The following is a 22,339-nucleotide window of genomic DNA, read 5'->3' as shown; positions in this document are numbered from 1 at the left end:
AGGACCATTTTAAGTTTCAAGAGGCTCCAACTGCCTTTAATCCAAGTTGGTACCTCTTTTAACAGTAAAAAAAGTTTTTCAGATTAAACCTTGTTTGACTTCTTACTTACCCCCATGTTTCCTTTCTAGACATATTTCTTTGCCATATTTCCCTGCTTTCTCTCCCTCTTTCTCTGCCTCCCTCCCTAATTGTGGGTTCCTTGAGCTCAGCAGTGACAGCAGTATGTCTTCCCCTGAACCGTGTTTAAGTCATTTGGAGCCATTTGGTCCAGCTGAAGGGGATATCAGCCACCACGCCCTAATCCAGTTCCACTGTTCTGATCCTCACTGCAATGCTGGGTTTTAATAGACTTCATGGCTCAAAGTATCAGTTTTATCTTTTATTGTTTGGGTTGAGAAGCCGTTGCCTTTCCAACCTTGTAAGTCCTTGAATTTGCAAACTCTGTCTCTTTTATGCATCTTTACCAAAACTGACCAATCTCCTCCTCATATCTCTTTCTTGCAATATCTTGTCAAATGCAGTCAATGGCAAGCAAATAAACAGTAATGATAATAATTTGCTTTCAGTCTCTTCCCTAAAGTTAGGTATGCCTTTTACTTTCCAGTTGACCGCTGGCAACACTTTACCGACTTTTTGCCCACTAGAGAACACGGATTTCCAGGGATTTCCGTGGTGGCCCAGTGGTTAGGACTCCATACATTCACTGCAGGGGGCATGGGAAAAACTTATTTTAAAAAATAACATGGATAGACTTTCAGTCCTTCAAGAATAGTTCCCTTGATTCCTTTGACCAGTGGTTAAGCCAAATGCCACATATTTTAGGGTTTATTATTAAAGTAGCAGCTCACTCTTTCAAATTCTGTGTCATTTCAGGATAATATAATTCCATGGTGACAAACTTCCCTCCCATATCAACAGCTTAAATAAGAGGTTTCTTTTCTATTGTGTCCCATGTCCATTGGAGGGGTCTTGAGATGATTCTGTTCAAGGTGGTCACTCGGGAAAACACACGGCCAGTTTCCGTCTCAACAACTGCTCTCTTAAGCAGAGCTCTGGGGGAAGAGAGGGCGCCTCTTAGAGCTGGAAATATTTGGTAAGCAGCAATCCGCCTGCCAGTGCAGGAGATGCAAGTGACACGGGTTCAATCCCTGGGTCAGGAAGATCCCTTGGAGTGGGAAATGGCAACCCACTCCAGTATTCTTGCCTGGGAAATCCTATGGACAGAGCAGCCTGGAGGGCTACAGTCCATGGAGTCACAAAAGAATGGGACATGACTGAGCACTCATACACAAGAATAGAAGCTCTATAGCTCCGAGTTCAGATGCAGGGAACAGAACCCACTGTATCTAATTCAAGGAGGAAGAGAGTGGTTTGTGGACAATTGGGAGGAATAAAGAAATAGATTGTAGGTTGAGCTTTCAGAAAAGTCTCCCAAAGTCACACCCCAGAACCAGGTCATCAACAGAGCTGTGTCTCCCCTGCAGTCAGGAGTCCACTAGCATCAGGACCCCTTGAGGATGAAAACTCCCCCTCTCCATCAGGAAAGCAGCATTGCCACTAGTTCCAGACCACACCACACCTGGCACCGTCTAGGTCCACAGGCTGGGTGCCGGGAAGCCCGCCTCTCAGAACCCACAGAGCTGGTGCCTGGTGTCTCTGCTGATACTGTCACAGGACAAGAGAAAGCAGCAGACAGGACAGACAGACGCAAGCATGGCCTTCTAGTCTCGATTTTCTAAACCCACGCCCAGGTCAGTTCAGTCGCCCAGTCGTGCCTGACTCTCTGAGACCCCATGAATCGCAGCACACCAGGCCTCCCTGTCCATCACCATCTCCCGGAGTTCACTCAGACTCACGTCCATCGAGTCCGTGATGCCATCCAGCCATCTCATCCTCTGTCGTCCCCTTCTCCTCCTGCCCCCAATCCCTCCCAGCATCAGAGTCTTTTCCAATGAGTCAACTCTTCGCATGAGGTGGCCAAAGTACTGGAGCTTCAGCTTTAGCATCATTCCTTCCAAAGGAATCCCAGGGTTGATCTCCTTCAGAATGGACTGGTTGGATCTCCTTGCACCCCAAGGGACTCTCAAGAGTCTTCTCCAACACCACAGTTCAAAAGCATCAATTCTTCGGTGCTCAGCCTTTTTCACAGTGCAACTCTCACATCCATACATGACCACAGGAAAAACCATAGCCTTGACTAGACGGACCTTAGTCGGCAAAGTACTGTCTCTGCTTTTGAATATACTATCTAGGTTGGTCATAACTTTTCTTCCAAGGAGTAAGCATCTTTTAATTTCATGGCTGCAGTCACCATCTGCAGTGATTTTAGAGGCCCCCAAAATAAAGTCTGACACTGTTTCCACTGTTTCCCCAACTATTTCCCATGAAGTGATGGGACCAGATGCCATGATCTTCGTTTTCTGAATGTTGAGCTTTAAGCCAACTTTTTCGCTCTCCTCTTTCACTTTTATCAAGAGGCTTTTTAGCTCCTCTTCACTTTCTGCCATAAGGGTGGTGTCATCTGCATATCTGAGGTTATTGATATTTCTCCTGGCAATCTTGATTCCAGCTTGTGTTTCTTCCAATCCAGCGTTTCTCATGATGTACTCTGCATAGAAGTTAAATAAGCAGGGTGACAATATATAGCCTTGACATACTCCTTTTCCTATTTGGAACCAGTCTGTTGTTCCATGTCCAGTTCTAACTGTTGCTTCCTGACCTGCATACAGATTTCTCAAGAGGCAGGTTAGGTGGTCTGGTATTCCCATCTCTTTCAGAATTTTCCAGTTTATTGTGACCCATACAGTCAAAGGCTTTGACATAGTCAATAAAGCAGAAATAATCTGATTGGCCAGATTCAAAGCACACCCAGAACCCGAGCTGCAGTGGGCTCTGGGATCTGGTTTTTAGACTCTAGCATCTATACACATGGGGGCCCACCACAGCGAAGATGAGGTTGTTAGGCAACACATCCATCCTTTACGACTTGGCAGCAGGCCACAGGTGGGGCAGCAGGTGCTATAGCAACAATAAAGCTTGTTTATAATTTTCACATACCCCCAGGCCCCACCTACTTTAAGAGGTTTACACTGAACATCCAAAGTCAGGCCCTTAGGGATTCTGGAAAAATTAAAATTTTTTTGTGTTATCTTTTACAATCTATGGGGGAAGATAATATACTTTAAAAAACCTAGATTTTTGATGTAATGTCTTCATTGAGTTTGTTACAATATTGCTTCTATTTTTGTTCTGGCTTTTTGGGCATGTGGGATCTTATCTCCCCAACCAAACATCAAACTGCTGTCCTCCCCCATCTTTGGAAGACAAAGTCCTAACCACTAGGCCAGGGAAGACCTGATAATACAGTTTCATCAAACACAACATGTTAAGGACTGTGCTTCAGGTTTTTATGCATTCTCATAGCTTAGTCTCCAATTCTGACACCAATTCTATGAGGTCGTGCATCAGTGAGGGATTGTGTTTAGCTGTATGTCACAGGCACCCAGCTGCAGCGGCTTGAACAAGCAAAGCGTTAATTTTCCATATGTAATAAGCAGTCTCTATGTGTTATGCTCAGTCATGTCTGACTTGTTGGCACCCTGTGGACTGTAGCCCACCAGGCTCCTCTGTCCATGGGATTCTCCAGGCAAGAATACTGGAGTGGGTTGCCATTTCCTACTCCAGGGGATCTTCCTGATGCAGAGATTGAACCCTCATCTCCCATGTCTCCTGCATTGGTGGACTCTTTACCACTGAGCCACTTGGGAAGTCCCAGTAAGCAGTCTGCAGGGGAGCAAGCCAGGACTAACATAGAGAGCTAGTTGCCTTTCTTTTCTTTAGTTCCAATCTTCTGGCCCTGATCCTCACGGATATAAGACCACCTCCAGACATTACTAGCAACTTCCAGAATGGAAAGGAGAGGTTCAAAGGCAGAAGGCAGCAGTGGGGTAGGTCCACCCAGTTACAGGTGGTGTTTACACTACAACCTCTTGACTTCTGCACACATCTTATTTCCAAAACAGTGTTACATAGCAACCTCTCTCTTCTGGGGAATTGGGGGGACTAAAGGTTTTGTTTTGGTGACAGCTATTACCAAAATCAGAATTCTGTTAGTAAGAAAGAAAACCACTTTGAATATTGGTCAGGTAACTGGTAGTGTCTGGCTCAGATAAACATTATTTTCATTCAACAACAAGGAAACCAAGGTTCAAAGAGGTTGAGTAACATGATCATAGCTCAATGACTTGGGAATTCAAGCTCTGTTAAGTGCAAATTCAGGGCTTTCTGATAAGAATTTATTTATTTGGCAGGAGGAATTTTTTTTATTGAAGTATAGTAAATCCGATGGACAGAGAAGCCTGGCAGGCTATACAGTCCATGGGATCGAAAAAGAGTTGGACACAACTTGGCTGAACAATTAACGTAGTTAATTTACAATGCTGTGTTAGTTTCAAGTGTACAGCAAAGTGATTCAGTCGTACATATACATACAAATTTTCTTTTTCAGATTATTTTCCATTATACTTTATTACAAGATACGGAGAATAGTTCCCTGTGCTGTACAGGAGGACCTTGTTGTTTGTTTATTTTCTATTTAGTAGGGTGTATCTGTTAACCTCAAACTCCTGATTTATCTATCCCCTCCTCCACAATTTCTTTGGTAACTATAAATTTGTTTTCCATGTCTGTGAAAGAATTTACTTTTAAAATAGTTAAATCAAAAATATTTTGACCTATAAAGGGATAAACTGAATTATTCAGAAAACAAACAAACAAAAAAGAAACCATTTGCTAAATATTCTGGAGAAGTAGAAGTAGGAATGAGAAAGGAGGAAAGGATGAGATTTTTGGTGGGAATAGCACAATCTCATGCTTAAACAATAAAAACAACAATGATAAAAACCCTCCATGCTTAAAAGCAACCTTAAAGATTATGGCATATTTTCAGGCTAGTTTCCCACTGTGGGTAAAAAATTCACTGCCTTGTGGCTAGACCTCATTCTGACCTGGCAGTCATTTTATTGCTTCTATTAACTCTAAACTAATGCCCGAGAATTAGAGCAGTTCTTAACCAAGCTAACCTGAAGACCTTCTCCAGTTGCTATATGGTGTTTTCCAGAATGATTCATTTGATTCTCATTTCCCTAAACCTAGATATTTTTATTTCTTGGTTGGTGTTTTCTGTTTTGTTTTGTTTTTGCTACCATTGAGGAAAGGAAATGGTTTGATCTGCCCTGAAAGACAGGAGCCCTGTGAGTAGTGATGGGGGTGGAGCTATTGGATGTTTTGTACAAGCTCGCAAGGATATTGAGGTTTGAAGAAAATGCAGGAGATATCAGAAATGGGTACTAAGATCCCAGCTGGGAGGACAGAGGTGGGTCTGCTTGAGAGTGCATTGCCCTGGCCATAGTTTGCAAGAATGTGCAACTCAGGGGACTTCCCTGGCAGCCCAGGGGGTAAGACTCTGCAATCGCAATGCAGGGGGACCCGAGCTGGATCCTTGGTTGGGAACCAAGATCCTGCACGCTTCACAGCGAGGCCAAAACAATAAATAAATAAAAATTAAGACACCAATTAAAAAAAAAAAAGTACGGCTCTGCCTGGGAGCCTGACAACAACCCCTAGCTGGCCTTGGGCACCTGGCAGGCTGTGGCTTCTGCCTTAAAGGGATAGGATGTGTCCTGACTTGGCTGTGTCCTTGCCTTGAACCTTGGGATTCCCCCACTTTCACCACCTTGAACTTGGCTGGCTCCTGGCACAGGACACAGGGATCATCCAAGCTGCAAGGGATGGCTGAACAAATGCAGTCCAATCCCTGGTTCTAGTTACAGAGCATGGCTAATTTCTGCCCAAATAGTCTTTGGAGAACTACAAAGAGCAAATTAATTACACTCCTGTGAGTTTAAGCAGCAGCAAGAAGAAGGAGGAGAGGTAAATAACACAGAGATTGAACCTGAAAAGGACCAGGGGGTGGGGGGAGGTTGGGAAAACTGTGTAAACCACATTTGTTGAAGGCTGGGAAAACAAAAAGGGGGTTACTGTTGGAAGATCACAGAACACCCTGGGCCTCCTCGTTAATGCAGTTACAAGGTGTGCTTGTCCAGTTGCTGAAATAATAGAGCGTTGGAGGCATGGCTTGTGGGGTTTTGCTCAGGTTGGGTACCCTTTGAGGATGCGAGGCCACGGAATTTAACCTTGCCAGAGGCTGAGGAGCTGCCTGGGAAGCTGGGATGAGGTGCTTTTCTAAGATCTCAAGGTGGGACATTTTTACTCTCCTTGCAACTAGAGAAGGTGGTAGGTAGTGCCTGGCAAAACTGGAACTGAGCAGGGATGAAGCCCGAGCACAAGAGGAGGTCTGGGGGGCGAAATTTCACCCACAGAATGAAGGTCCTACTTTGGAAGTTAACTTTAGAGGCTTTCACAGATATACAGCCTAAGTACCAGCATTCAGGCCCAGACTAGAATTCTCAAATTCTAGTATTAAAAACACACGAGAAGCTTATTTGAAACGTACGTTCCCAAATCTAGCCATATAAGATTCTGATTCAGTAAACTGGGGTTAGAGTGATGGAACCCCACAAACGTCACAAAGAACTCCAACTCTTTGTGACCCAGGCTCCTCTGTCCATGGAATTTTCCAGGCAAGAATATTGGAGCGGGTTGCCCTTTCCTACTCCAGGGGGTCCTCCCGACCCAGGGATCAAGCTTGTGTCTCTTGCACCTCCTGCATTGGCAGGCGGGTTCTTTACCACTGCGCACCTGGGAAGCCATGGACCGTTCTAGTTACTCTGTAAAAACTATGGTCTCCTCAAAAAAAAGCACTCAGTCCTATTAGAGACTTGACTGATAACAATACCACCACCACCAACAAAGGAGTACTCTTTTGCCACCTCTTGTTCATTTACTTCTGGAGTTCTTTGGCCTATTCACTGAAGAACAGTAACTTATCCAGGAATTACAGATCTATCAGGAGCAACAAAATATGATTCTACTTCTGATTTCTCCACAGCTGCCACTACTTCAAACAAAACCTGTCCGTGCCTGCCTGAAAGAGGGAAGGAGGGACAGAAAAAGGAGGTGATCTCTCCCTTTCAAATTTTCTTTCCAAGACTTGAAGATGAAGCATCTTTCCTCCAGAGGAAGAAACTGCCGGAGCCCCCAAAACCACAAGATTCATTAGGGCTATTATTGTTCATGACTCAGCTGTGCCCAGCTCTTTGCGACCCCATGGCCTGCAGCACGCCAGGCTTCCCTGTCCTTCACCATCTCCCGGAGCTTGCTCAAACTCATGTCCATTGAGTCAGTGGTGCCATCCAACCATCTCATCCTCTGTCATCCCCTTCTCCTTCTCCCTTTAATCCTTCCCAGCATCAGGGTCTTTTCCAATGAGTTGGCTCTTCACATCAGGTAGCCAAAGTATTGGAGCTTCAGCTTTAGCATCAGTCCTTCCAATGAATATTTATTAGGGCTGTGCAGTAGCTTCAAGATTTTTCACCAAGACCCCTCCTAAAAATAAATTTCAAGTCACAACCTAGAACACACACACACAGACACACTCCACATATGTGTATCTAAGTGTGGCATGTGTTTACGTGGAAACATATGGAAAATGGAAACACTTTCTAAAACATGACTCGCCTTTATCATGTGACGTGCACTCTAGTATTTTCTACCCTCTGCCCTTTTTTCTTTTCCCTTCTCCCTCCCCTATTTTCTTTAATGACAGTCATGGTACCACATATGGTTTCACCCTGGTGTTTGAAAAGTGCTGGGGTCCATGTAAGATTCCAACCATTATGGGAAGGAAAGCAGGCATGAGGAGCTGGAATTGGAAAAGAGGTCTGTTCACTCATTTTTCCTTCTTCCTTCCTCAGGCAGTAACCCTCTTCATTTATCCTTTGTCTATCTTGGCTAAAACAGCATCCACAACCTACAGAGAAGACTTTACAGTCTTAGAGGTGGATCGGTCAAAGTAAGTGAAACACTCAGAGGAATTTACTGATAAACCAAGGAGTCTTCTTACCAGGTTGGCCTTCTCGCTGACTTGCAAAGGGCATGCTCACTTCTGCTTGGCTGTCTTTACCTCCTAATCTGGAATCGCAGCTACCTGCAAAATCATTCTCCTTGCCTGCCTCCTCACCCCTGGGGCTGCCAGTGAAGGCTATTGAAGGCACAGGGAGAGACCTTCCTTCCCTAACATCCTGCTCAGGCAGGTACAAGTGCCTTCAAAGTAAAAAGAACCAATGCTGTTATTTATTTTTACAACTAAAGCCATTATTCTCATCACTGGTAAATGAATTCTGGGGCTCAAAGGACCCAAGGTCCCCACAATCAACCCTCTTTATCCAATTAGCAATGCTCATTTTCACTGAATGGCTATCCACTCCAGTACTGGGCTTAAAGAATTCCATAAACCAGTGCCACTATTTAATTATATGCAGTAAAAACAGTCCCAGTTGTGTTTGCTGTTGTTGGTTGAGTGGTTAGTCTTGACAAACATCAGCTAAAGCAGCCAACTTCATGAATCACTTTTTATCACAGAGGAGAAAAAAAAATCACTCCAGTCCCACTTTTGTTGTGACATCATTTTATCTCCATAAAGAAAAACAATTCAACCCAGATTTCAAGTGCTACTCAGCATCCTTCCCACACATACCTTATTTTAAAATGTTTTCATTGGTTTAAAATACACTTTGCAAGGACTTCCCTGACAGTACAGTGGATAAGACTCTGTGCTTCCAATGCAGAGTTTGATCCCTGGTCAGGGAACTGAGACCCTACATGCCATGCGGTTCAGCCAAAACAAAAATTTTTAACTGAAAAAATAAAAATAAAAAGCACTTTGCAAGTTAACTGTCTTTCAAAACAATTTCATTATAAATTAATTACCATGGTAAAATTATAAACAAATTCCATCTAGTGTTGAAGCTAAGAGCTGGTTTTATCCCAGTTCTTTTGAGTGTATTGTGATCCACTGAATACCTGAAAATAAGGAGTCTATCAAAGACAACTGGGATCATGTCAAAAGTATACAAGCACTAATTTGAAAAAAGTCTCTCACATTGGAGCAATATGAGTATCAAAAAAAGTAATAATGGCAACAGGTTGAAACATGCCAAAAAAATATCCATGCCAAAAAATCCATGCATTGCTAAAGATATTACAGAAAAGAAAGTCATTGATCACTTCTGTAGTTTTCTAGGATACTAATTCATTATTGTGAAAATTAACAAAGAAAAATGTCACACATTAAAATTAATTACTTGATGATGCTATTTAATACATATTTGTAGCCTTTGGGTAACTAAAGTGGATTTGGCCATATTTGTAGCATAAGGTCTCATTAGTGTTTTCCTATAATGTGAACTTTTGCCTTCCAACATGATTATAAAACTAACTATGTGTAATTTTGCTTTAAAAATTTTTATGTAAGTGGAATTATTCAGTATGGTCTTTTATACTTGCCTTCTTTCACAAAGCATTTTGTTTTTGACATTCATCCAGGGAGGAATATTTTATTCCTCTTCATCAAGTTGAGTAGTATTCTATTGTATATAGTTACTAAACTTTGTTTAACCATTCACTAGTGCTTTTCCTGTATCTGTTGCAAAACTGTTTTTTTTTTTCCTTTATTCTATTAATATGTTGAACTACTTTGATTGACTTTCAGATGTTAAACCAATTTTGCATTCCCAGGATAAACTTCACTGGTCATGAAGTCTTATCCTCTTAAATGTTGCTGGATTTGACTTCCTAAAAAGAACTTTTTTAATTGAGGTAGAGCTGATGTAGAATATTATATAGATTCCAAGTATTCAACATAAAGGTGATTCACAATTTTTAAAATTTACATTTCATTTACAGTTAATTTACTAAAATATTATTCAAGATTTCATGTCTGTGTTTATGAGGAAAGTGATCTCTAGTTCTCTCTACTTTTGAGGTTTTATCACTGGTTATGGTATCAGGTATCAGAGTAAGAATGATTTCATAAAATAAATCCAGAGTGTTTATTTTATATTAAAATACTTTATATTTTATTTTATATATTTTATATTTATATTTAATCCAGGCATCCAATGCCTATTGAATGCCTTGCAGAACTTTGAGAAACATTAAATTGTGCATATTTGAATTGTCATTTAAATATGTTCCAAAAAATAAAATAATCCTATCTGACCTTGTTCAGTCTTTTCTAATTTCCATAGTGCTGCTGCTGCTGCTGCTAAGTCGCTTCAGTCGTGTCCGACTCTGTGCGACCCCATAGACGGCAGCCCACCAGGCTCCCCCGTCCCTGGGATTCTCCAGGCAAGAACACTGGAGTGGGTTGCCATTTCCTTCTTCAACGCATGACAGTGAAAAGTGAAAGTGAAGTCCTCAGTCCTGTCCGACTCCTAGCGACCCCATGGACTGTAGCCTACCAGGCTCCTCCGTCTACGGGATTTTCCAGGCGAGAGTACTGAGTGGGGTGCCATTGCCTTCTCCGAATTTCCATAGTAAACACACCCTATTCACCTTCAAGCCTAGTTTGCTGGTGACTGAATTAGTAAAAGATATGAAATCAGATTTTAGGAAATTATTCCTTAGCAGTTTTAGAGTTTACTGTCACTAGAAATCTAGAAGGGGAAACTGAGACCCTTAGAGACTGCCAGACTGTCTCAGAACAGAGTACCTTCCCACTTTGAAAGCTCTGCACCACATAGCACTCATTACAAGCTTTTACAGGAAACATAAAATGCTTGCTGCGTATAGATTTACCTTATAAAGTTAATGTGTCCATCCTTACTCTTTTTCCTTCTTATGAAGGCCCACACTTCCTACTGATAACAATCCAAATACGGAGCAACAAAACAATGAAACTCCAGGATCCCGTGGCTTGCGGGGGTTACTAGTTGAACTGGGCATGCTCAGTCGCCAGGCAGATTTTTCGGTGAAGTGGAAACTACAACAGCGCGTACCGTGCGCGCGGAGGTGGGCGTGCCCTCGTGGAATTTAGAACGTTGCCGCAGCCAATGGGGCCTCGCGGCCGGCTGCCGGGGCTCCTCATTGGAGGAGCGGGGAGACCAGCGAGTAGAGGGCCCCTGGAGGGAGCCGCCGAGGTTGAGGTCCCGGAGGCCGGGCTACGCCAAGACCTGCGCGTGAGCAGCTGCGGCGGCGGCAGCATCCAGCGGCGGTGCCAGTAGTTCCAGCCCGTTGCTTTACTTTTAAGCTGCACGAATACAGTCATTATGCCGAAGAGAAAGGTAAGTCTTACCCGAAAAGATTTCAAAGGCCTTCAGACTGTGAGAAGAGCAAATCTTGCCATCGCTGTGGATGGCGCGGAATGCACTCGGTAGTAACTCGGGGGCGGCGATTCCCTTTGCTCCTTCAGGCTTGTTTTCAGGTGCCTGTTGCAAATCTTGCTCCCTCCCTCTGTCTTCATCGATCTCTGGATGTTACTTTCTTTACGGCGACGCGACTTCCCTTCTTTTCGAACTCATTCTAGCCGGAATGGTTTCTACCTCAAACAAGAAGCAAAAGCGAAGGGGAGTTTTCTCTTTCCAAAACTGCCAGGTTGAGGTTAGTGTGCAGGAAAAAGCAGCGAGACCGGGGGCGGGGCGGGGGTGGGGGGGGGAGAAGGGAAGGGAGGGGTAACAAGTAACACGCAGAGGGAGATCGAAAATGAATCCAGTAAGTCGGGCAGATGTCGGGGTTATTCCCTTGTGGGCCGTGCCCACGCCGGTGCGCCGCGAAGGCGCTCAGGCCACCGGAGAGGGAAAGCCATGTTTTAACAGAGCGCTCACCCCGCTGCCGCCCCCGCTGCAGACCCGTATGTGCCCATTCCAGGGTCGGGCAGGGCAGGGCGGCTGGACCTGCGTGCAGTTGGCGGCGGGGACTCGCGGAGTTGGCCCTGCGCAGGAATGGGACGCCTCCGGGGGCGCGCGCAACTGTGTTTGCAAAGGGCAGGGGTCACCGGGTCCGACTCGGCGACCCGAACTCACACTCGGTCCGGGAAGGCGGGCTCCGCGTGCTCTCGCGCCCCTGGGTGCGGAGGGGGGACCTGGGGTCCCTCCTGGAGGACTATTATGTGTCCCCTTCCGCGCAGGCCCCGGGCACCCAAGTGACTCGCACCAGGGACGCACGTTTCCCTCGGAGTCCGGCTGCGACTTGTCATTGTCCCAGGGAAGGAGCGGAAGGCTTTTTTCCACCCCGAGGAGAAACTGCAGTGTGGCGGCTGTCGCTGAGAAAATACTTTGCACCCTCCCACCGCCTGGCCTCGCGTGTCCAACAGTGTTAAGCAGTGAGGGTATTAAATTGGAAGCAAAAGGGCAAAGAGTATGTTGCTATATCAGTTAAAGATGGTGGAATGATTTGTGTTTGTAAGTGATCTCATTGTTTTCAAAATCTTGCAGCTTTAAAAATACAGAGGCTTTTGCCTTTTTATCTGTCCTTATTTAGAAGTTGATGGAAACTTGTCTCCATTTGGAAAAAGAAATATTATAATTAAAAGTTTTTTAAAAAGAGTTTATTGTGCACATACTGTATGCCTCATACTGTGGGCGGAGTTTGATTTAACGTCGCATTTAAACCTCAGAACCCCTTGAGAGATGGTGGTATTGCGATTGAACTGGGGCTATAAGACAGGAATTACCTAAGAATCTCAGATACCAATAACTAGTACCAAAGGTTTAATTAGATGCTGTAGGTAAAGGCCTTTCTTTCAGACATTGTTTACTCATTCTCTTTATTTACTCATTCATGGGTAGTGAAGAGGAATTTGAAATGCAAAGAAACGCCCAGCCTGAGAAGATGAATGGCATATTAAGAGTACTAATATTTCAGATTCATTAGTTAAACTTAATTATTATGAAAGTACGGTTTTTCCAGTACTACAATGAGGATGTTAGAATGATGCCACCATTTTCGGCATTTTAACTTTGGTTTAATGATGAGGTTGGGAATTCTAGTAGAGTCACCAAGAACTGGGTTCCAGAGTGAGTTGATATCATCTCCATTCTGGGAATTATTAACAAATGTAGACAAATGGTTAGATGGTACAAAGTCTTTATTATAAGAGATCCTGATGTGCTGGAATCCTGTTGTCCAGGAGTCAGAGTTGGTGAAACCATTACTCTTACTTTTTCTCACTACCCTCCTCTCTCAAGGGAACAGAAGGGAAGAACAGAAGAGCAGTAGAGAAACTGGCCTTTGATTATTGTTTTATTTCCCTAGAAAGCAGAGAAGAAGCTAGCCAGGCATCCTGGGACTAAGGGCGGACCTGTGTGCAGGCACCTGTGTGTCAGTCTTCTTCAGAGATAGGAAACCTCTCCTTGATTAATAGAAATTCTTTTCATTTATACATACGGCTCAAAGACCTGGGTTGTTACTTGGATAGGAGCAACCACAAACTAAACGTGGCTCCCATGGCCATCCTGTTCACCAGGCAAACCTTGATGCTGCCCCATAGAGCCCTGGAACTGCCTCATGCAACCCTGGGGGGGTCCCTGAAACTTATATAGGAAACTATAGTCATTAGATAAAGCCTGCCTAGGTGCAAAGAAGAGAACTGGAGACAATCTGTGCTTTGCTCTTCGAGATCTGTAAAGCTGGGGTATCTGCCAAAGCATTTACATACTACTCCATGGTATTTTTCTTAGCTAAAGCACTGCCTGTTTTACATTGTAAGTTTTCAAAGTGCCCTCACAATACTTTTTTTTTTTTTACCTTCTTGGCCCTTTTTTCTTCAGCTTTTTCCAGAAATCAAGAAATGTTATTTAATGAGCACTGTTGAGGCTGCAGAGGAAGAAATGTCACTAACAAAGTCAGTAGAAGCATCTGGAATCCTAGCACTGCTTGAATGCCATAGGAATACAAATTTTGCCCTCATGGAGCTTATGTTTAATTTGATGAGTAATGGGCACAAAACAATTAAATAATATTAAACCTGTATATAGGTCCCAGAATATGTAGTATAGATTCTAAAAACTATAGCATAGATAAGGAAAGAGGTTGAATTGGGGCCAGTCTTGAAAGTGTATGTGTGTGGGGGAGACTCATATACAAAGAAAAAAGATCAGTCATTTTCTATTTTCAGGCATTTGAATGCCTCTTCTGATTGTATCTAACATGACTGGCCTTCAGGTATATGCCTTAAAGTCCATAGTGTCCACATTAATATAAAATGTTTTTATGGCATTTGTTTTTTTTTAAATACTGTATTATTTTAAAAAAAATTTTATCCAGTTATAAAGGTTATGTTCCATTTACAGTTAATGCAAAATATTATCTGTAGCCCCTGTGTTGTACAGTACATCCTTGGGCCTCTCTTACCTTTATGAGTTTTCTCTGCATCTTTGTGTGGTAGTCATAGCTACATGAAAGCAAGTGGTTGGAACTGCAGTAGTATTTTTCAATGAGTATATCACTCAGTAGTGACAAGTTCTTCAGTTAGTGAGACGGAGAGATTTAAATAAAGTTGTGTTTCCTGTATTCATTACCTAATGGATAGTGAGTGACCACCCACTAATAGTGAATGGAGCAGCAGGAAAAATGATAATATTCCTGGACCCAGGTGGTGGTGGGACAGTGAGTGACTGAGTTCTAGACTGTTCCGGTCAGACATCCACAAATGCCTGATCGCACTGAATGCAGTGATCACGTTGTTATGGAATGACCTGATGGTCTACAAAGAGGCCTCAGCCAGAGAGCCCTCTAGCCATGGTCCTGGCATGACTAGCAGCAGCAGGCACATTTTCACATCCTTCTTTTTATTTTTCCAATTCCTCATCCCCAGAACTATTGGAAATGTCAAGTGTATCACATCAGAAGTTTTCTCTAATGAGACAATTTTCCAGGAATTTGGGATGTCAACACTAGTCCCTCTTTACCCGTAAAGGTTAAAGGCAGAAAAGTCCATCTGCCTCCAGCTTTGAGATTTGAAATTATGTTTTATCTCTTTTCATAAAATGGAAAGGCCTAGTAACTCTGGGCTTGGGACAGGGGATGCTTACCTAATAATACTCAAGGTTTCTGATTAATCTTTCAAAGGGAGATTGCATATTGTAACACCAGAGACAGACTCTGTAAATGAAAATACAGATAAATTTGACTACATGAAAATGAATATGTCAGTATGGCAAAGAAAAAGAAAACCATGTTAACAAAATTTTAAAACTCATGTAAAACTGGGAAAAAAGATTTCTACCACATACCACTGAAAAAAGCATGCCACTTTAAAAAAGATTTCCTTATGAAATAGATGTATATCTTTATAAGAAAATAACAGACCCAATAGATGAAAATGTTTAACTAGCAGTCAAATAAATGTATATTATTAAGAATAATGAGATGTGAGTTTTTTAAAAGTCTTGTTTTTTTAAAAAAAGATTGTGTCACTGTGCAGTGTTGAGTGGCACTGACATTTCAGCAACTCCCAAGCAATATGGATGGGGCTATAATTTCCTTAAAAAAAAAAGCTTTATTGAGGTATGATGTACTTACCATAGTATACAAATCAGTGACTTTTAATACATTTATAGAGTTGTGTAACATTTCTATAGTCCAGTTTTAAACCACTTCCATCACTCCAGAAAGGTCTTCTCCATTGTTTGCAGACAGTCCCTACTCCCCCCGCCCCAGTCCTAGGCAACCACTGATTACTATCTGTATAGATTTGCTTTTTCTGGAAATTTTATATCAAAGGAATCAAACAATATGTAGTCTAATAGAGTCTGGTTTCTCTCACTCAGCACAATGATTTTGAGGTCCATCCACAGAGTAGCTTGTATCCATACTCCATTCTTTTTTACTGCCAAATAGTAGTCCGTTGTATGGATTTTTGACCTTTTGTTTACCCTTTCGCAGGTCAATAGACATCTGAATTGTTTTCATTTTGAATTGTTATAAATAATGCTGTCATGAATATTTATATGTAAGTCTTTGCATGGACATGTTTTCATTTTCTCTTGGGAAGTTTCCTAAGGGTGGAACTGACAGGTGGTATGAAAGTCTGTCTTTAATGTTTTAATAAACTTCCAAACTGATTTTGATGGTAATTGTATCATCAGTGCATGAGGGTTCCAGTTTTCTCTGCATCTGTACTCATAGCTAATATTGTTGGGGTTTTTTGCGTATAGGTTTTTAATTAGCCGAATTTACATTTCCTTAATAAGTAATGATGATGAGCATCTTTTCATGTGTTTACTAGCATAATAGATACCTTAGGTGAAATGTCTATTCAAATGTTTTGCCCATTTTTAAGTTGGATTTTCGTCTTATTATTGATTTGTAAGAGTTCTTTACCTGTTCTGGATACAAGTCCTTTATCATAAATGATTTATAGATCTTTCCTTCCAATCTGTGGCTTTTTAAAAAGTATTCACGTGATGTCTTTGGAAGAACAGAAGTTTTTTTAATTTTGATGAAATCTGTTTAATGTCCTATCTAATATATCTTTGCCTAATCTAAGGTCACAGATATTTGCCTCTAGAAGTTTTGTAATTTTAGCTCTGATGTTTAGATCTATGATCCATTTTCAGTTAAATTTGTAAATAGTGTGAGATAAGGGTTTCAGTTTTATATTATTTTCATTTTGGTATATGTGGATATCTACTTGTCACAGCCCCAATTGTTAAAAAGACCATCCTTTTTCACTGAATTGCGTAGGCACCTTTGTTGAAAATCAGTTCATCATAAATGTAAAGGTTTGATGTCTGTTCATAATCTATATATTTATTCATATATTAATACCACATTATCTTGATTACTATGGTATAGTAAGATTTGATACTGGTAATATCAGTTTCTCACTATGTACTTTTTCAAAATTGTTTTGTCTTTCATACAAATTTTTGAATCAGCTTGTCAGTTCCTACAGCATGCCTGCCATGATTTTGGTAGGGCTTGAATTGAATCTATAAGTTGGTTTGGGCTTCCCCGGTGGCTCAGCGGTAAAGAATCTGCCTGCAATGCAGGCGGTGCAGGAGACATGGGTTCTATCCCTGGGTTGGGAAGACATCCTGGTGGAGGAAATGGCAACCCACTCCAGTGTTTTTTGCCTGGAAAATCCCATGGACAGAGGAACCTGGCAGGTTACAGTCCATGTGGTCACCCAGAGTCAGGCACGATGGAAGCAACTGAGCATGCATGCATGCCATTCTGAGCTACCCAGTCTGAATGTGAAAGGGCCTGGCATGTAGTATGCCATCCATAAATACCTGCGGAGTTTAATTGAGTTGATACTTATATGAAACCTATATTTGAGTAAAGGCTCCAAAATGTCAGGGTTATACATTTTGTTCAGCCCTTCACTCACTTCATGTGACATAAACATTTATCAAGCATCACCTTAATGCAGAGTACCATTACCTTGGGAAGTAAGTGAATTATTGACATTACAAACTCTTTCTGAAATGAATGAGTAAAGGCCCTTGTTTTTAAGGATCTTTCAGTCTGAGAGGGTAAGTAATATAAATATGACAGTATTTATAATTCATGGCAAGAAATGATAATGAGCCACAAGAAAAACCAAGAGCTCTAAACATTCAAAAGTTTGGCCAGACTGCATGTCCAAAGGAAAAACACTGACAAAAAGTTGTTTGGTTAAAAGGGTTGGGGGTTACTTTTTTTTTTTTTTTAATCTCAAGGGGATCTTTCTAGTTTGTTAATAGAGGTGGTCTCTGAAGTCTTGGCTTTCTTTGAAGTAGAAGAAAGTTAAATTCAAGGCCTGTCATATGATTAGCATTTGAGGTTAGATTGTGCACAGTAGGTACCCTCATTAGTGAAGATTCTGTGACTTCCTGGCCCCATGCTTTTCTTGTAACCACCCTCTGATGTTTAAAAGGTGAGGACCATGTTTCTAAATTGACATATATTATTTGATTGATTACCTAATTTTGAATTAATTTTGTAGTCCTTCTAATTTCACTTGACCGTGAAGTGTTTGAGGGCTCTGGTCTTTTTTTTAATCCCTGCCAGAGCACGTAGCACAGGTACTGTAATTGTTGAACAAGTTCATGAATGAATCGTTTTCAAAAAAAGAAAGCAGTAACTTGACTTACTTCATGTCTTTGTTGGGGAGATCGTCCAGTTTGACCTGGCTTTACTGTTTACTAGCTGTATGTTTTAGGGTAGGTTGCTTAACTCTGTAAGCCTCTCAGGTCTCTGAGACTCAGATTCCTCATCTGCAAAACTGGCCTAAAAATATATTCTACCTTGTTGGGTCATTGGAGACATTAAATGAGATAGTGAATGAGAAGTTCTTAGCACAGGGCTTAGCATGTGTGAAACTGTCAGTAGATGTTCCATATTGCGAGACAATTTTTTTTTTTAATTGATATATAGTTGATTTACAGTGTTGTGTTAATTTCTGCTGTATAGCAAAGTGATTCAGTTTTATGTATATATATCTATCTTTACACATAGAAATATATATATTTTTTCCATTATAGTTTATCATGGGATACTGAATGATAATTTTTAATTGTTAAGAGAATTGCAGTGAAATAATAGCCTTGTAGTAATCCAAGCTTTCATTTTACAGGAGGACCGGTGGCACATAGATCTCACCTGTGTGTCCAATTAACTGCAATTATAGGAGTCAGTGTTCAACAACCAGATAACAAATGTAGTGTTTTTAAGAGAACACAAGCTTTCATCTGTTGCATTTTTACATGGTTGATTTTTCTCACAGAAAAAATTATGCTTAAAAATATTGCCATATAACATTAAAATTCCCTTGGCAAATCAAGTTATCAAGTGATCCACTTCTTCTATATTTTTTCCCCCTAAACCACTGCCTTTGTTTACACCAAATTTAAATATATTCCACTTTTCTGCAGGTTACAGTTTGGAAATGGCGACTGACGTAAACACCATTTAAGCTGTCTGCTCTCAGAGTACCTAGTGTGTTGAAATACGATGTTAGTCTCCTGAGTAATTTAAAAATCAGTGTTGAAGATAACAAACCAAATCAAAATGTTGAATTTTCCCCCCACTGGCTGCTCATTTATTGCGCATTTCACTGCCTTCTTAGAAGAGTTCAATCGAATCATGTATTGGTTGCTGGTCAAGGTGTTTATTGAGTCCAGTATTTTTATATCTTGTGGGCATATCCAGAAAACAGGGCCATTTAGATCTGCCCAAAGCGAATGCTTGTTCAGTCACAAAAGGGAATGATATGCATAATCAGAAGTAGGGAAGTAGAGTAAAAATGTTTTAAATCTCAAAATTGGTTCCAAAATTTAATATTTTAAGAGTAACTTACCAGTAACAACATATGCGTATATTTATTACCATTAAAAGTTAAATAGCTACCATTTATTGAATGCCTGGCTGAGCTTTGTGCTTTATAGTCATTAGGCACCTTCTTTTAAATAAAAATATGTCAAGTTGTTAGAAATAAACCTGGGTGGGAAGCATTATGGAGTAATTTCATATTATTTCATTTTATTCTCCCTGCACTTCTGAAAGGCTGGTCTCGTCTCACAGAGTATGATATTGACAGCCACAATAAATGACATTTAGGTAGCTTTCTATGACTCAGGCACTGTTCCCAGCACTTTGCATTAACAACCTGAATCATCTAAGCACCTGGTCAGGTGTGTTCTCCACAATGACATCTTCCGAGGTAGGGGGTGGCCGAGACGGGTCTGCTTCCAGAACCATGGAGCCTGCAGCTGGTCTCAGCCCCAGACACAGTGAGAAAACTGGGACTTAGTCAGATGAAGGCATTTCCCCTGGGTCACACGGCTGGGAAGTGACAGAACTAGGAATTCCACCCCAGCCCTCAAGCATTTTACTCCTAACTGTGACAGCACGGTACTTCCCATACATGTTCATTTCTAATAATCTCAGTGGTGGTCCCTGCTCAGTTTCTAAGTCGTGTCCGACTCTTTGCGACTCTATGGACTGCAGCAAGACAGGTTTCCCTGCCCCTTCACTAGCTTCCTAGAGCTAGTGAATTTTTATTTAAATTCCTGTCCATTGAGTCAGTGATAGGTATTTAAATAAAGGCGCCCAATGAATGAAACAAGAAGGACTCAAGCTATGTAAATATGTGTGTCCATCTGTTTAAAATGTTCTCTTTATTAAGATATAGGCTGATGCCATTGCTTCTAGGCACCAGTCAGAGGAAGTTACCCCACAAGTCATTATTATCTGTGATCACACCCTAAGGCTGCCCTCAGGGTCCAGACCTCTGGCTTCTGAAAGATGCCCATTATCATGAAGCCTTCTGGGTATTTCAGGAACTCATGGACTGCAGGCTCCTATGCAAGGTATTTATGTGAAGTTTCCATCCCTAAGCATTGGTATCTTCGAGTATTGAAAGTCTAAAGCTTCATATTTTCTCAAATTCCACCATGAACTGGTGGATTTACTATTTCCAAGATATATTGTCTTTGTTATATTTCAGTTAACAGGGATATTTGCCTGTCACCAGAAATATGTAAATACACTTGCATCAGTTTCAGTTCAGTCCCTCAGTTGTGTCCGACTCTTTGTGACCCCACGGACTGCAGCACGCCAGGCTTCATTGTCCATCACCAACTCCTAGAGCTTGCTCAAACCCATATCCATCGAGTTGGTGATCCCATCCAACCATCTCATCCTCTGTCGTCCCCTTCTCCTCCTGCCTTCAGTCTTTCCCGGCATCAGGGTCTTTTCCAAAGTATAGTTTACAACTATACTGCAATTAAAAAAAAAATACTGGCCTCACGATATGACGCATCCATTGACTGTTTAAGAACTTTGCATTCACCCTCTCGTTTAATGTCTCCAGTAACCCAACAAGGTAGAATATATTTTTAGGCCAGTTTTGCAGATGAGGAATCTGAGTCTCAGAGAGCTGAGAACCCCATGAACACTGGCATATTATACAGTAATAGTGACAGGTTGTAATACATGTATGAAGCCCCCGTTGCTTAGGCATTGGATTTAAAAACAAGCAGGTGCTTTTGTGTTTGGAACTCATCAAATAAAGAATAAAAGCCTCATAGCTTGGAAAAGCTGTTTTACCTAGAACTGAACGGATTTTTATTTCAGAGTTCTGGATTACCAGCTGATTAATGTTTAATTACAAACGTTATTTTTAAAAGGTATGAAGTGACATTATTTTAAAATTATATCTTTATTATTTTGATCCCATCCAAAGATAAATACAAAGTTTACCCCAAAAGATAGGTGTTTTTTTTTTTTCTTTTCTAACTTTCTCTTTTTGGGTATAAACTGTGGCTTTTTACAATACTGGACACAATTAGTTAAATTCTGCTTTGTGGGAAGTTGCTGTGAGTCCTAGACCCGGTGTATGTGGGAGGTAAACACACCAAAGACTTAAGTGTGAAGCTTGAAAGACTTCTGACGTTCCATATGTATGCCATAGAATACATTTTTGAACTCTTTTATGTCTCCTCTTCATTGCTTTCCTTTATCTCTTATTTACAGTTTTTAATTTTACTGTTCCCCCCTTTAATGGTCACACGTCCATCACATCAGAGCCAGCTTGATTCATTTTGCAAAAATATAAGGAGCATCATAACTTGTTTACCATTTAGTAGAAGTAAACTCGTATCTGAGCAAATAGGAAAATTAAGGGATTTGGTAACATCCCTCTAAAATCCCTGGTGTAAAAGTTGAAAGACTGGGGTCTAGGGTGGTCTCCCGAACTCTTTAATGGGGGAAAGTCGCTTGATCTCTTTGAGCCTCTATTCTTCATCTGTAAAATGGGAGTATTGAGACAGTCCTGTGTATCTCAGTGCTGTTGAGATGATCAAATACAGCAACAAGTTGAATGTACATAGAGAAACATAGAGTGCTACGAAAATGATAGAAATGATTTGTTTTGTCTTTACTTTTAATAGTAAGATGAAAGTACTTGTAGCCATGTGTATGAACATTTAAAAACCTAGAATAGTAAATTTATGTGCATCTCAACATGTAATTTTTTTTTTCAGAATTATCTTAAGTTTTATTTTATGATAGGTTTAGTCTTTTTCAAATTCTTATGTTTTTATTTGAGGTATAAGTTATATTTCAGTGTAGTTGATTTACAATATTATGTTAGTTTCAGGTATCCAGCAAGGTGATTCAGTTATACGTGTACATATATCTGGACTTTCTCAGATTCTTTTCCTATATAGCTTATTACAAAATATTGAATTAAGTTCCCTGTGCTATATAGTAGGTCCTTGTTGATTCTGTTTTATTAATGTATATAATAGTGTGTATATGTTAATCCGAAACTCCTAATTCATCCCACCCTCACCTTTCCCCTTTGTTTACTGTAAATTTGTTTCTGAGTCTGTTTCTGTTTTGTAAATAAGTTCATTTGTCTCATTTTTACAGAGCCCACATATAAATGAT

General features: G+C 41.1%; 1 protein-coding gene across 6 annotated transcripts in view; it reads left to right on the top strand.

Annotated features, from left to right (window-relative positions):
- The first annotated feature begins 11,067 nt into the window (after positions 1-11,067).
- Positions 11,068-22,339, top strand: part of HMGN3 (high mobility group nucleosomal binding domain 3) — a 34,337-nt gene continuing 23,065 nt past the window's right edge. For 2 of the 6 annotated variants that reach the window (XM_052645724.1, XM_052645723.1), the window contains exon 1: positions 11,072-11,244. In XM_052645724.1, coding sequence (XP_052501684.1) covers positions 11,230-11,244 — 15 coding nt within the window. In that variant the 5' untranslated portion in view covers positions 11,072-11,229. Of the gene's footprint in view, positions 11,245-22,339 lie in introns of all 6 variants that reach the window. The other 4 variants (XM_052645726.1, XM_052645727.1, XM_052645728.1 and 1 more) reach the window with 4 other exon arrangements.

The sequence above is a fragment of the Budorcas taxicolor genome, chromosome 9, assembly GCF_023091745.1.
Source record: "Budorcas taxicolor isolate Tak-1 chromosome 9, Takin1.1, whole genome shotgun sequence".
Taxonomy (NCBI): Eukaryota; Metazoa; Chordata; class Mammalia; order Artiodactyla; family Bovidae; genus Budorcas; species Budorcas taxicolor.
Note: the sequence above shows the minus strand (reverse complement) of the source record. Positions and strands in the feature narration are given on the sequence as shown.